The sequence below is a fragment of the Crotalus tigris genome, unplaced genomic scaffold (assembly GCF_016545835.1).
Source record: "Crotalus tigris isolate CLP2741 ecotype Arizona unplaced genomic scaffold, ASM1654583v1 scf7180000018101.4720394464:4744507, whole genome shotgun sequence".
In the NCBI taxonomy this organism is placed as follows: domain Eukaryota; kingdom Metazoa; phylum Chordata; class Lepidosauria; order Squamata; family Viperidae; genus Crotalus; species Crotalus tigris.
This window is the reverse complement of record NW_024096823.1, coordinates 2342023-2356164: the sequence shown is the minus strand read 5'-3', so window position 1 is coordinate 2356164 and position 14142 is coordinate 2342023. Positions and strand designations below refer to the sequence as shown.

The window sequence follows — 14142 nt, the reverse complement described above, 5'->3', positions numbered from 1 at the left end:
TGTTGAGGGTGCCATTTTCTCTTTGGCAGCTCCTTGATTAGACTGTTGTTCACTGCTTGTTTGTCTGATGTTGCTCCTGGTGATATTTCCTGTTTATCTGGGTGTTAATTGTTGGTAAGGAGGTATTCTGTGGAAGGCTAACAGAGCACACCCACGAACACCAACTAACAGTCAAAAGGCACAATGAAAATTCCTTAATTTCACGACACATGGACAGACTTAGCCATAAACTAAGTGTGAGTGTGAGCATCCTACGCCAAGCTAAATCCAAAAATGCTAGCAAATTCCTGGAAGCTTGGTACTCAGACAAATAAGCATCAACACGTACATAGAAATAAGTGACATTTACACACCATTCAAAAAAGGCAATAAAAAAGCTAAAAAGGAAATAAAATGACCAGCAGCCAACATACAGATAAGCAGGGATTAATGCCAGACAAACAATAAAGAAGAAAACAATAGTTTCATCAGGAATTAGCAAGGAGAAAACCACATTCCCATCAACACAGGGCAAACTACTGCATATAAACAGAGAGCAACCCTCACTTCCTCCAAGCACTGAAAAAGCACTGAAACATCTGCATGAAAACAGTCAAACTCAGAGAGCACCAGGGACTCCACAATATTATTTTGCGTTGATTGATCCTGTAACCCACCAAAAATGTTGCAACAACATCCGAAACAAGTAATTCATACTAGAAACCCTTCAAATGTTACTGAATACAACCAGGTCTACCCTGGAAGATGGGTCTGAAATTCCTATAAAGAAATAAGAGAGATTCATCACCAATTATAGGAAACATTTGGTTTTATTTATTGCTGCTAAAGGTGCTACAACCACTTATGGCAGACATGGGGAACTATGGCCCTTTTATGACTTGTGAACTTTAACTCCCAGAATTCCTGATCCAGCATGGCTGGCTCAGAAATCCTGGGAGCTGAAGTCTACAAGTCATAAAAGGGCCATAGCTCCCCACCCTGACTTATGGAATCTGAGAGGTGATTAAGTTCTTATGGTGGCACATTGACTGTTGGGTTCCAAATAAGTCTGAAGGCAAATAGAGCCATGAATGAAATGAAAAAGAGATGAGTTATGAGTAAAAGCAAATTCTTTCCCTATCCTAAGCCACCTCAAGTCTATAGGAAAGGTTTTCAATCTATTCTTTGTGCCAAACTCCAGTGTTCTGACACTTTCCATCCCTAGAATGAAGCTTTTCTGCCGAAAGCAAATGGCCTCTGCAGTACCTTCCAGAAATTTCCAGACAGAAGATATAAATCCAGTTTCCTTTTCATCTATGACGAAGATTGTGGATGAGGCATCATCATATTCAGATGAATCAGAGCGTGCGCTGGATCAGGCCCCTAATTTAGCATCTAGTACGCCTCATACAACTATCCAATCACCCCGAAGCAGGCCAGAGCAAGCAGCATAAATTCCTTTCACTTATGCGATTTCCGTTACATTTTTTTTCTTGTTTCATAAATAATATATTATATGAACTGGAAGGAGCTCTTTAAATGATTTATTTGATTTCTCTAGCTGCCCATCCCAACAAACAACTCTTATTCCCCCATGTAAATTTATTTGTCCTCTTATCCTTTTTGTTTTGATATTAAACCCGATGAAAAAGCTCTCTTTCCTGGCTTATGTTTAGGTATTGCAGTTGATTGCAATTGGGACTTTATAATGTTTAATCCCTTGCATGGAGTTGGCTTGAGCAGAAGCAGAGGGGGTGAGAAAATATATTTAATAAGCGTCACTGGAAGGCTGTTCTGTATGAAAGAAACATGGACAAGAAAACTGAGAAAGTCTGAATGACCAGCAAAGTCTACATTATGTGATGGAGAATTTCCCCTAATATGACATACGCTTTCTCCATTCTTCTCATCATTCCAGAAAGGTCTAACATATCACAGCTTGCTTTGAGCAACCAGGCTTTCTCAAGATGGGTGGAAAGTACACTTTTCAGTAGACCAGTTTTAGCCAAATGACTCCTACCCCGACCTACCCATTGGGGGAAGACTAGCCCACGTTTTGCACCAGTGGGAATTAACCTCCACGGACAACTAAGTACTACAAACCATCCAATCCGGATTGTCCCTGGAGTTCCTAGTTATACCTCCAGAACGACTCACCGTCTGCTCAGTCTCCAGGGACCCCACCAAACGCAGACTTTTGCAGGAGGCCATCCAACACCTGTTGGATATTCAGGTCATAGAACCAGTCTCAGCAGAATACAGAGGCAGGGGATTTTACTCCATCCTCTTCGTGGTTCCCAAAGCCTCAGGAGGATGGAGAGCAATCCTGGACCTCAAAAATCTCAACCGTTACATAACATACAAAAAATTCAAGATGCAATCCCTTCAGTCCATTCTTGGAGGCATCAGGCAGGGAGACTTCCTGGCATCCATAGATCTCATGGAAGCCTACCTTCACATTCACCCAGCTCTTCCTGAAGGAGATTTATGGAAAAGGTAAGTGGATCTAGACGTGACGGGGTAGGGAGTGTGTGGGACCCAGCAGGATAGGATGGGGGGGAGGATAGGCAATGGGGGTGTTCATCGTTCCTACGGTGGGTGTAAGGACACACAGATTGCCAAATGCCCGAATTTTGTTCAAGTGACTGTGGCAGCCCTACAGCAGCCCTAACTTCAAGCAGGGCTTATAAATCCCTTTGTTCAGCACCATCGTAATTTCCAACGGTCACTGAATGAAACATCAAAAGTCGCGGGCTACCTATATTCGGGTGGGGTTTTTTTTATGGCAACACTAACAGCATTCCCTCTCTCTCCCACTTGCAGTTCACTGTTTACCAAGAAAACTTTATTTCTCCTTTTTCAATTCAAATTCAGTTAAAAAAAAACAGTGGCATGTTCAAATTTAAACAATCACAACAAATACACAAATTTCAATGTTGATACATTAGGCTAAATTGCTAAAAGAGAGGCACAAGAAAAAAAAACCACACAATGCAGCACAGACGTTTCACCCCCCCCCCATGAAAGTCTTTCAGAAATCCCAATGCTTAGACCTTTATTTGACGTATAGCACCCTCACGTGGTAAGAGCAAGCAATTTCATCATCATCTGCTTAAGAAATACACACAATCCCTGTTTGTTTTTTACATTTAAAGAATTCCAGTCCTGGAGGAGCCTTTGCTTCAACTATTCCCTAATAATATTTTATAAGACAAAACTTTACGGTAATCAACTTTCAACAGAGCCTGCAGATCAAACCTCAAACACTGAAATATCTTTTGCACACTAGGATGGTTTGGGGCAAGAGGACTTTTAAAAACTGAATTAGTGATGGTATCCAAATTCGTCTAGGCCAGCGTTTCTCAACCTTGACAAATTTAAGGCATGTGGACTTCAACTCCCAGAATTCCTGAGCCAGCCATGCTGAGGGGAAAGGGAGAGGTTTCCATGCTGAGCCATGCTGGCTCAGGAATTCTGGGAGTTGAAGTCCACGAGTCAGAGCCAAGGTTGACTACCCCTGCTCTAGGCTACTGGAGATATTTTAAAGGTAGCCGAGTTTGTATCTGAACACTTTTGTTTCATTTTTAACTATATTTTGTAATGGTGGTGAAGACTGCATGATGTCCTTGAAAGGGAGTTAGAGGAAGAATCTGTTTTCTTTTTCAAACCAGTGGAGCAGGGGGCAAGTTCCATTAAAAACATTCCAACTTAGAAGATGACTACACCATCTCCTTCTTTTGCTCAGTGTAGGTGAGAAAATACATCCCCACCATATTTTGGAATTTGGTGTTGCACAATGAAAACTACATGCCCGAGTTTAGAGATCTCAAAAAAAAAAAAAAAAAAAAACCATCCCAACCCGTAGTAACTTAGAAGTGATCGCCCCTCCCCAATAGTATTTCCTCAAGGCTTGGACTGCCACAAATCCATCAGATGACCTACATAACAGCATTTAAGAGACTCTGGCTCAGAATGATGTTCAAACCCAGCCAATCACTACACAAAATCTGAAAAGCGTTCTTGTAAACAAGATGCTGGGTTCAATAGCTTTAATCAAGCTGATACTTCTGGGTTGTCCTGAAGCTCAATGCCAAGGATGGAAATGTGTTGGCTGAATCCCAATGCCTGTCAGTCTTAGGACATGGGCACTGAGGAGTACAGAGTTTACTGCAGTCTATAAACCTAACCGTTGTTAATTTTAAACCATGGTCTTTGGTTTCAGCTTGTTTGTTCAGCCAGGTGGCAGGCCACAGGTAATGTCTAGTTAGGAAAATTTCAAACCAGCCTCAGTTCCAAAGCTTGTAACCAAATACAGCCCCCAGCCACAAATTAGCAATGACTCTGAGTGCAACCTGTGAAGTCATTTTGTAAGCTTGATTTATTAACAAGTCTTGCCAGTCCAGCCAATGGTGGGTTTTTTAATAACCCATAATTAAAATATAGTTCTGTAGGGTGAGCAAAGCCAGGTGCAGTGAGGAGACATTGAAACGTATCAAATTGAAATGTATTGCATAAATTCACCCAAACTGACATGGATTGGGGAAACTGGGTAGAGAACATGAAAAAAAAAAACCTCCACCTGTTTCTTGCAAGACTTCTGAAATTATGTCCACAGACTGAAATCGAGGAACTCAAGAATTGTAATTCAATACACATTTTCCATGTATGGGAACTCTCCCCCAGATTTGAATAAAGAAGTTTTTAGTGTACCAGCTAATTCAGCAAAAAAATCTATAGATTCAGTTCAGCATAGTACAGCTGACAAATTTCAAGCAGTTTTAATAAGGTTCCTGGAAATACACCAAATATAAAGAATGCAAACAGGATGTTGGCTGGATTTACTTCCTCCAGAGGGAGTAGGAAAAATTACACTTGTCAAGTTCCATCACAAAAATATTTAGTCCGACCCATCCAACTGGTGGCCCATAGGCCACCTGCGGCCCTGGACAGCTAGTAATGTGGCCCCAAAGATTGTAAATTTTTGAAATTATGTGATTTATATACATTAATTATATTATGTATTTTATATGCATCCCAAGACAATTCTTCATTCAATATGTGCCAGGCAAGCCAAAAAGTTGGGACACCTATGATTTAGAAATGCAATCTTTTCTCTCTTTAAACAAAGAGGAGGGGCTAGTAATGGTTTCATACTCATATAAATTATTTTAGGCTCAGAAGTTTCACACCATCCTAAGCAACCTCCTCTTCTCCTCCCTCCCCCCCCCAGTATTATCATCTTCTTACAATGTTGGAGGGGGGAAAAACTTTGCAGAATTCTACATCCATGTAAGCATGAACAAAACCTTACAACAGAGACTACTGATAAAACAAAAGCATCCCAAGTGTGCAAATCCAGGCATTACATATGAAATTGAATACAGGTGCATATTCAATGTAAGGCTATATATAAAGGCATTTTTAATCATGAAAAACATCAGCCACAATCATCCAAGACTGCTTCTCTTGTGAAGATGCTGTGGAAAAAAAAAACACCCTGTGGATAATGCCCGACTTCATAAAGCAGTTGTGCTAGCCTTTGGCTGAAATAAAAGAATTTAATCATTTGTAAGGCAGAGCAGCATTTGCATCCATCCTAGTTTAAACATATGTTAAGTTTTTAAAAAGCACTGCTAAAGAGTATCGGTAAATGTGAACATTTTTGCATGTCTTCAACTGCTTCACTGTAGTATTCTCTAGCAGCTGAGCAGGACCTCAATGGTTGTTCAGAAGACAGCTGGGTACTGGCCAATGCCTTTTAGAACTAACATTTAAAACAAAGGGACATTGTAAGGGATTGTATACCTTAAGTTCAAATGCCAATACCTTTGGTACATCAACTCTTCTAAAAATAAACAGATGTCATAAAATATAAACATCCACATATGGACAGTAATCCATCTTGGTCCCTGCCAATGATATTTTGTTTGCTATATAAGAACTAGACAAAATACCTTATGTTGTCCATACCACCCTGTTTTTAAGGGCTGAGTAGTGGCCTTACAGCTCAATACATAGATTGGTTCAGTACCAAAATGAACAATAATATTTGCACAAGGCTGCAGCAAAAGTCATTTATAGTCCAAGTGTTAAGCCACTTCAGACTTTTGGAGAAACAAGGCCCTCTTTTGCACCTACTCCTGCCTACCCCATTCCTACTAACAAAGTCTTACTAAAATGTCTATGTAAACTTGATGAAATAATTCTTTAGTGCAAAAAACATTTGAAAATAAGTCCCTGTCTCCAAGTATAAAGTGCAGACTTTACTAAAAAAAAGATACAATCCAATCCAAAATGATAGATGGGGATCTTGAGGCAATTTCAGCTTCATCCTTGAAATGCAGGTACATGAAATATAAGCTTTTTCAGACATTGGAGAACTTTTACATAGACAATAGTTATATTTAAATTAGAATAGCCATCTCACAGACGTTTCTTTAAGCATGATTTCAGTTTTATCAGTCAAGATTCTGGATTCTGGTTTATCGTTAGCATGCTAATTTTGCCAATAGAAAATAAGAAACAAATGTCAGAGAATCAGGCTGAATGTAAACCTTATCAAGCTACACAAAGTTGTGGATGTGTTGATATGGATGGCAAAATCCAAATTTCCTTCTGTTCGGCTGGAATGTTTCAATTCTTTAGGAGTTTAACACAAAGCAATAGGGAACTTGATTAAAAGAGCTGCATAACTTTCTCTCATCAAAATCCTTTTTAAAACACACTAGAAAGTGATGCATATACATTGTTCACAGGTGGAAAATATCAGAACATGACTCCTGTAAGCTTGTGGAAAAGATTTTAGAAATAGGAAACTTGAAATATTCAAGTTTAAGAATTTAAGAATTGTTCTACAACTAGGTTGAAATCCCCTTGGCTTGAAAGAACATTGTTCTCTGAAATCTTAACCTCACTGCTAATGTATTACACAGCATTGCCATTTAAAATGGATAATCATAGCAACCTATTGAGGGAAAAGAGCTAACCTTAGCATTGTGCTAAAGATTTCTGTGCTATAAGCTAATTATCGCATGCACTTTTGCACATAAGTCACTTCATCAGCTGCACATAGTCTCAAAAATGCCTGCCTAATAAAATGGTGAATCTTTAATAATAAAATGGTGAATCTTTAAAGGGTCATGAAGTTCGATTACTTTTTCTACAAGTCAGCAGTACAACTGCAAACACAATAATATACTTACAATGTTTAATGATTCATAGGTCCTGCAGGCTGCACATCCAAATACTGAAGTTTTGGTAGCTGGGAACACCCACATAGCTTTTTTAAAGCACTGATGCTACTGAGGATTGGCAAGGCCACTACTTCCAATGTAAATATATTTTAGACTATAATTCAATATTCAAGAGAAACTACATCCCTCATCATCAAAAGGTATAATGGAAAAATGACCTTTATTTAATCCTATGATAGAAACCAGGCCTTTGGCTTTTGACTCAAAATATTTGCCTTATGTGTAACAATTCTTTATTAAATCCGGTAATAGTACCTAAAAGGCATCTTAGCCTACCCTTAAGCACCTGGAAACAGATAGCAATAGAGATAATTATAAAACAGCTATAGCCAACTATCATTTTATAGAAGGCTATTCAATTAGGCTTTCAGAACATTACAAACATATCTTGAGGTTTTTTTAAAAAAAAAACAGTTTTTTTTTTTTTGTATTGCCTAAAGGCCAGCTGAAAACGCTGTAGCATCTAAACCAGCATTTCTCAACTTGGATTACCTGCTTGATATGTTTAACTGGACTTCCATCTCCCAAACCAGCATGCTGTTGCACCCGAGAGAATGAGGATTGCTGGACCATGTATAAATAAACTGTAATTCAGTAAGATTTCCACTTCTTTATTTTCCCTTAAAACTTTCAGCCTGCCTCATATTTAATGTTTCTGGGGGCTCAGAAATACGTTGGAAAAACGTCCCCCATCCTATATGCATGGTAGGAATACAATACATAGTAAAAGCTGCAAAACATTTGCTCTCACACCATATGGCAACAATCCACAGGCATATACTGTTCCAATTCAACCCTATTGATAATGTGCTGGTATTAACACAGAGGTGGTAACAAAATGGGATTCCTGAAGGTTGTACTGAATCAATTTGACGGCCTATGTGTCGGTTTAGCTCCGTAATGCTGTTAAATTTGGATTGTTCAGAGTATTATAAAACACACCGGTACTCGGCTTCTGAAAAAAATGTTAAAAATAACAAGTGAGGAAGATTCAATAAGCAGATTCAGAAAGCACTACCACTTCCAAACTCTGCTTTTTTATATATTTACTATTACACGACAGAGATTTGAAGTGCTAATGCTCATATAGCTAAGCAACCACTGAGATACCTGACGATTCTTGCTTGGATATTTTATGCTGGAAAGTATTTCTGTATATTCAGAGCTACTGGGTAAAGACATGAGGTTAAAGTAAATCAAAAAAACAGACAGATGTTGGTCCCCGAAAAGCCGCACTAGATGTTCACCCAATGAAGCAGCCAGGCTGGATTTCAAATCTGAAGAATGAAATTCCTTGCAAATCAACATCTCAAGAAACACAAGGTGCATTTCATCGCCAACCCTTAATTCCAGTTCTAACAACTGTCGCTTCTGGTTATGCTGGGGCTCTGATAGTCAAAAATGTGCAGAGTGTATAAAGCGTTCTCCACCTGTTTGGTTCACTAATGAAGTCATGACCTCTCTCTAACCAATCAGTTATTGTAATGCTCTTGAAGGGACTAAAGACTTTCTCCAGGAGATCTTTCTCTAATAAACCAAGTGATTCCTTGGATACGATGACTTGATTTGTTACTTTACTCCAATGTGGTAAGACTTTTTCACCAATATCAGACAGCGGGATAGCTTGAAACAGAGGGCAGCATCTCATTTTGAGAGAGAAAGATTCCTTTTGCGAGCGATGATGAGCCATCTGAGTGCTCTTCAGTAAGAAAAGGACCCTTAGAAGGTAAAGGATCTGCTTATGCTGACTTAGGTTAGTCCTTTGCTGCAGGTGATGGTGTCCCAAATCTTCTTCCTGGGCCATACAGGTAAAAGAGAAAGGCATCATTTCCCTGTCCTCAAAGCTCTGCATTGTAGTAATCCAAAGTAAGTGGTGGAATGTTTGCTGGTTGTAACGAAAGACATAATTTAATGAATCTCAATATGAACCTGCAAGAAAGTAAAAATACAGGAAAATAAACTGGTTATCATTAAAACCATAAAATTAGTCAATTTTGATAGCTTTATCTGAAACCGAACTGACCAGTTAACTATTTTAAGGGACCTGTTTAGATTACAGAAACTTTGCTGTGGGATATGACCATAAAGTATAATTTACAGGTACGCTATAGGTCTGTGGTGGCAAACCTGTGGCACGCAGAGCCCTCTCTGTGAGCACGCGCGCTGTCGCCCCAGTCCTAGGCCTTCAGCTGGTTTTTATAAAACCTTTTTGCATTAGGCCTCCGCCACCATGTGCAAAAAAAAAAAAAAGGTTCAATCAATCAATTTCAACTTCTCATGGGGAAAAAAAAAGATCTCGCAAAGTTGGAATTGATTGATTGAACTTTTTTGTCCCATCCAATCTGCCATTACCACCGCAACCACGCCCACCCAATGGGCCACACCCACCCAATGGGCCACACCCATCTAGCACCCGACAATACATAAGTGGGTTTTGGGTTGTAGTTTGGGCACTCGGTCTCTAAAAGCTTTGCCATCACTGGTATAGGTGGTACCTTGCTCAATAGTAGCAACTGTGAGAGGGATCTTGGAGTCCTAGTGAACAGTTACTTAAATATGAGCCAGCAGTGTGCTGCAGCTGCCAAAAAAGCCATCACAGTGCTAGGCTACATTAACAGAAGAATAGAATCAAGATCAGCTGAAGTGTTAATACCACTTTACAACGCCTTGGTAAGGCCATACTTGGAATACTGCATCCAATTTTGGTTACCACGATGTAAAAAAGATGTTGAGACTTTAGAAAGAGTACAGAGAAGAGCAACAAAGATGATTAGGGGACTGGAGGCTAAAACAAATAAAGAACGGTTGCTGGAACTGGGTATTAGTTTAATGAAGAGTAAGACTAGGGATGACATGATAGCAGTGTTCCAATATCTCAGGGGTTGCCACAAGAAGAGGGAGTCAAGCTATTTTCCAAAGCACCTGAAGGCAGGACAAGAAGCAACAGTTAGAAACTAATCAAAGAGAAGCAACCTAGAACCAAGGAGAAATTTCTTGACAGAACAATTAATCAGTGGAACAACCTGCCTCCAGAAGTTGTAAATGCTCCAACACCAGAAGTTTTTAAGAAGAGACTGGACTGCCCATTTGTCTGAAATGGTATAGGATCTCTTGCCTGAGCAGGGAGTTGGACTAGAAGACCTCCAAGGTTTCTTCCAACTCATCATCATCATCATGTAATGATGATGATGAAGAATCATCACCCCCGTGGTCTCAAGTTGCCTATCTGAGGAATCAAATAAGTTTATTACTTTGAACTGTGGATAGATTAAACTAACATTTGGTGAAAGAAGCCAAGGCCATAAAGTATTATTTAATCTGCATTTGATTCAACAAATCTAATCGTCATTTTTATAATCCTGTTTCAGCACAGCATGGTTTAAATTTTTTTTTTAAATTGACTTTTTTATATTTGTTGATGTTTTCCTACCTGTATATTATTTTGGTACTATTATTCATTATTAAGGGCATTCCCATTTTAGAGGAAAAAGTAAAACATACATTTTGGTTATAATCACTTGTTAATGCATAGATTATATAGTAAATTAAACCCCCAAAACATCTCATAGAACTACTTTAAGCAAATAAAAACCCATCAACTACACTAGAACACCACCATAGCCCCTTTTACATTTTACGGCTCAATAAAACAAGACACTTCAATTGATCTAACTTATTCTGAAATCTGTTTGATTTTAGCTTAGCTTGGTATGTAAATCAAGCTGCTTATTCAATGTAATTAAAACAAATCAATATCTAAAGAAATGGAGCAACATATACAATAGACCTCTCTTCCCCGGGAACTCCATTGCTAAGCAATATTGTTACAAGGCACATGACTGATTCCAACAGTTCCAGTTGTTGTTAGGCAAATCCTACGCGGTTGCATTGCCCCATAGTTACGTAACCATTTGCAATCTCCTGCTGGCTTTTCCACTGAAAGAAGCTGGCAGTGAAGGTCGCTAATGGCAATTGTGACTGCAGGATGTTGTGATGTTGTAATAGCAAGCCTTGCTGCCAAACGTTTGAATCACAATAACATGACAGTGAGGATACTGACAGTTTCAACTATGAGAACCCACTGCAAGTACTCCTTGTTCTGCATTGTCATAACTTTGGTCACTAAACAATGGCACGTTAAGCGAGGACCATCTGTAAGTAATAGCAGTACTAATAAACTGTGAAAGGTGAACCTTATTTTACATAGCATTCTATGGCATTAACAACAAGCATGCACTATCCGACTTTTCATAAAACCAGGTACTTGTACTTCAGAAACTTAATTTTCTCTCTCTTCTAGAACTCTTTAGCTTTTATGCTACAATTAGATTGCTGCAATTTAAAATCTTTTTACACTTTGTTGAATGTGGCATTTGCCACTATCCAATAAACTAAATACCAGAACATTATCATCCGACAATTGCTTGTTTAGAGTAGACCAATAAGGCTCCAAAGTGATCTGTGGTGTCACACTTCAGAGTTATTCTGGAACATCTTTTCTTAAACACATTAAATGGAACATTAAAGCATATCCAGATTTAAGGGACTAGTTTTTGGATCAAGATGATTACAATTTTCATCATAAGAACACATTATAGAGAAATGTATGAAATGTAAGAGAAATCAATTTTAAGAAACCGAATGAGTTCTACCTGCACAGTGTTAACAAGTTTCATATTCCAAAATAAAATATCACCTGTTGCCTTCAATTGTTAACAAACATACAGAAAATAATACTGCAGCAATGTTGGGAAGATCAGTAAGATATACAGAACTGCCTTTTACCAGCTGATAGTATTTGTCCATCTACTGTAGGGTGACCTACAGAAATCCAGATGTTTATGAATTACAATTCCGAGTACTTCTAGAAGCATGGTCAAAGCATGTGTGTAATTATATAACATCTGAAGGCCACAGATTGCCTATTAAGCTAGTGTAACATTGTTTGCTGATTTGCTGGTTAATCAATCCTTTCATAGGATTACATCTGAGATATTTAGCATTCATGGCATTTAAATCCTGTTCTAAGGGATCATCCAAGGATCACTTAACTGGGAACAAATCACTGTAACCTGGAAAGTTCAACCAAAATGTTTTACACAAATGATAATTAAGAGTTCAGAAAAATGTATTTATTGGACAGAGTTCACTATTAACTCATCTATGTTTTTTTAATTTTGGGTACGCCACAGTTCAAATCCAACAAGAGAGATGACTGACATTTGCTTTTCTCACTTTAATCTTGGAATAGGAAACAAACTGCACTATTCTTATCCATTTACTCAATCCAATTTTCTAGAACTACACAGCACAATTACTCATAAAACTAATTGGCCAGGCAAGGAGTGGCTGTTTTGTGGCTTAGTGTACTGGATTAACACAACCCTAAAGGCCTCAAAGAAAGAGGGACTCTTATCATTTTCTGAAACAGCTTAATCTGAACCCCAATTTTGTCTTGAGGCCTGATCTTAGTCTTTGGACTAAACCAAGAAATGTATAAACCTAATTCTGAACTTAAATGAGTGTGTAAATGAGTGCATACATCTTTATTTACATTCACTAGCTCAGCTAGGCTCAAGTAAAATTCATGTTTCTTCTGTCCTCAGTGGAACCCATACAATGCTTCCTCCTTCAATTGTTTTCCCCTCACCAAAACCACCTTATGAAGTAGGCTGGACTAAGAAAGAATATCTGGCTCACAGCTACCCAAAGAGTATTTGGGGCTGAGAATGGATTTAAAAAACCCAGTCTTCCTCATTTGGAAATTAAGAGGGTTGTACTCAGTGGTGGGATTCAGCCAGTTCGCACCACTTCAGCAGAACCGGTAGCTAATTTTTTGTTGCCCAGGCCGGCCAGAATGGATTTTCAGAAGCAGCATCCACACAGAGAACTGGTTATTCACATATTTGAATCCTACCACTGGTTGTAATATGTCCTTTTGTCATATCCTGCTTTTATATTATTACTGTCATTTCTCTGTATGATAATTATCATCTTAAGTGCTTTTATTTGGTTGCTAGTCACTGAAGCTCTAGGGTTGGGCAGAATATACATGTTAGTTAGTAAAACATTATCTAATTCCACTTCAGGATGTTGCAGGAAATTACTCCAAGGGACTTACCTTTTGGTTTGACATATCATGAAAATCTGCAATACAGAGTTAATTCAAAAAACCATTGAGGTAGGTTAGGTAAGCATTACAATCAGCATGATTTACTACCTTTTAATTTAGGCCAGGTGAGTTTAATCCTCAGCAGCTACATTCACAGCACACACATCTTTGATGATATTTAACCTTGGTTTGTTTTCATGTGGCTTTGTGTGGTAGGCAAACTCCTTTTAATTAGCTAACAAATTATTTTATTGGATGAACCCACGAGGTATGGTAACTCAGTAACCACGCTTAAGTGTACTGCTAATTAGGCAGTGCAAACCCAGAAAGTAAGGTTAGTTCAGTAAGTTCATGTCGCTGCCAGCCATCTCTAAGGTTACCTTTGGTTGGGCGATGAGTCCAGGAATCTCAGCTTGCTGATAAACCATGTTTGTGCAGGAAGTAAAATATAAAATTTAAAATAAGTAAAGCCGGCAAAGGCTGACCCGTGTGGGGTAGCCCTTCCTACAGCCAAAGAAAAGCTCACCTGTAGCCTGACGTTGAACATCATCGAAGCCACGAGGTACAGGTAAGGGAAATTGATGCGGAGCTTCCAAGCCAAGTCGAAGAAGATGAGGAGAGTTCGCGTCAGCCCTTTGCAAAAGATGCCGTAGGTGCGGGCGGTGGCCGACTGGGAAAGCCGGGCAGCCAAGGCGGACAGGAGCACCGACGTCGCCGCCGCCATCGACGCCCACACACACACACACACACACACACACACACCTGCCGAGCCAGGCCTCGTAGGCTCCGCCCTCCGCA

At 39.1% G+C, this 14142-nt stretch overlaps 1 protein-coding gene across 1 annotated transcript; it reads right to left on the bottom strand.

The window, feature by feature from the left end:
- Nucleotides 1-4339: 4339 nt before the first annotated feature.
- LOC120309992 (small integral membrane protein 10-like protein 2A) lies at nucleotides 4340-14142 on the bottom strand. The gene is made up of 2 exons (XM_039347816.1): nucleotides 13871-14142; nucleotides 4340-9161 (listed from the first exon to the last, which is right to left on the bottom strand). Exons 1-2 carry the CDS (start codon nucleotides 14066-14068, stop codon nucleotides 9141-9143), a joined length of 219 nt encoding a protein of 72 aa, XP_039203750.1. The 5' UTR covers nucleotides 14069-14142; the 3' UTR covers nucleotides 4340-9140.

Coding starts and splice junctions, on each gene's coding strand:
- LOC120309992 (XM_039347816.1), bottom strand. CDS start 14,068: ATGGCGGCGGCGACGTCGGTGCTCCTGTCCGCCTTGGCTGCCCGGCTT. Junction 9,162..13,870: donor TGTTCAACGTCAGGCTACAG/GTGAGCTTTTCT, acceptor ACTTTCTTGCAG/GTTCATATTGAGATTCATTA.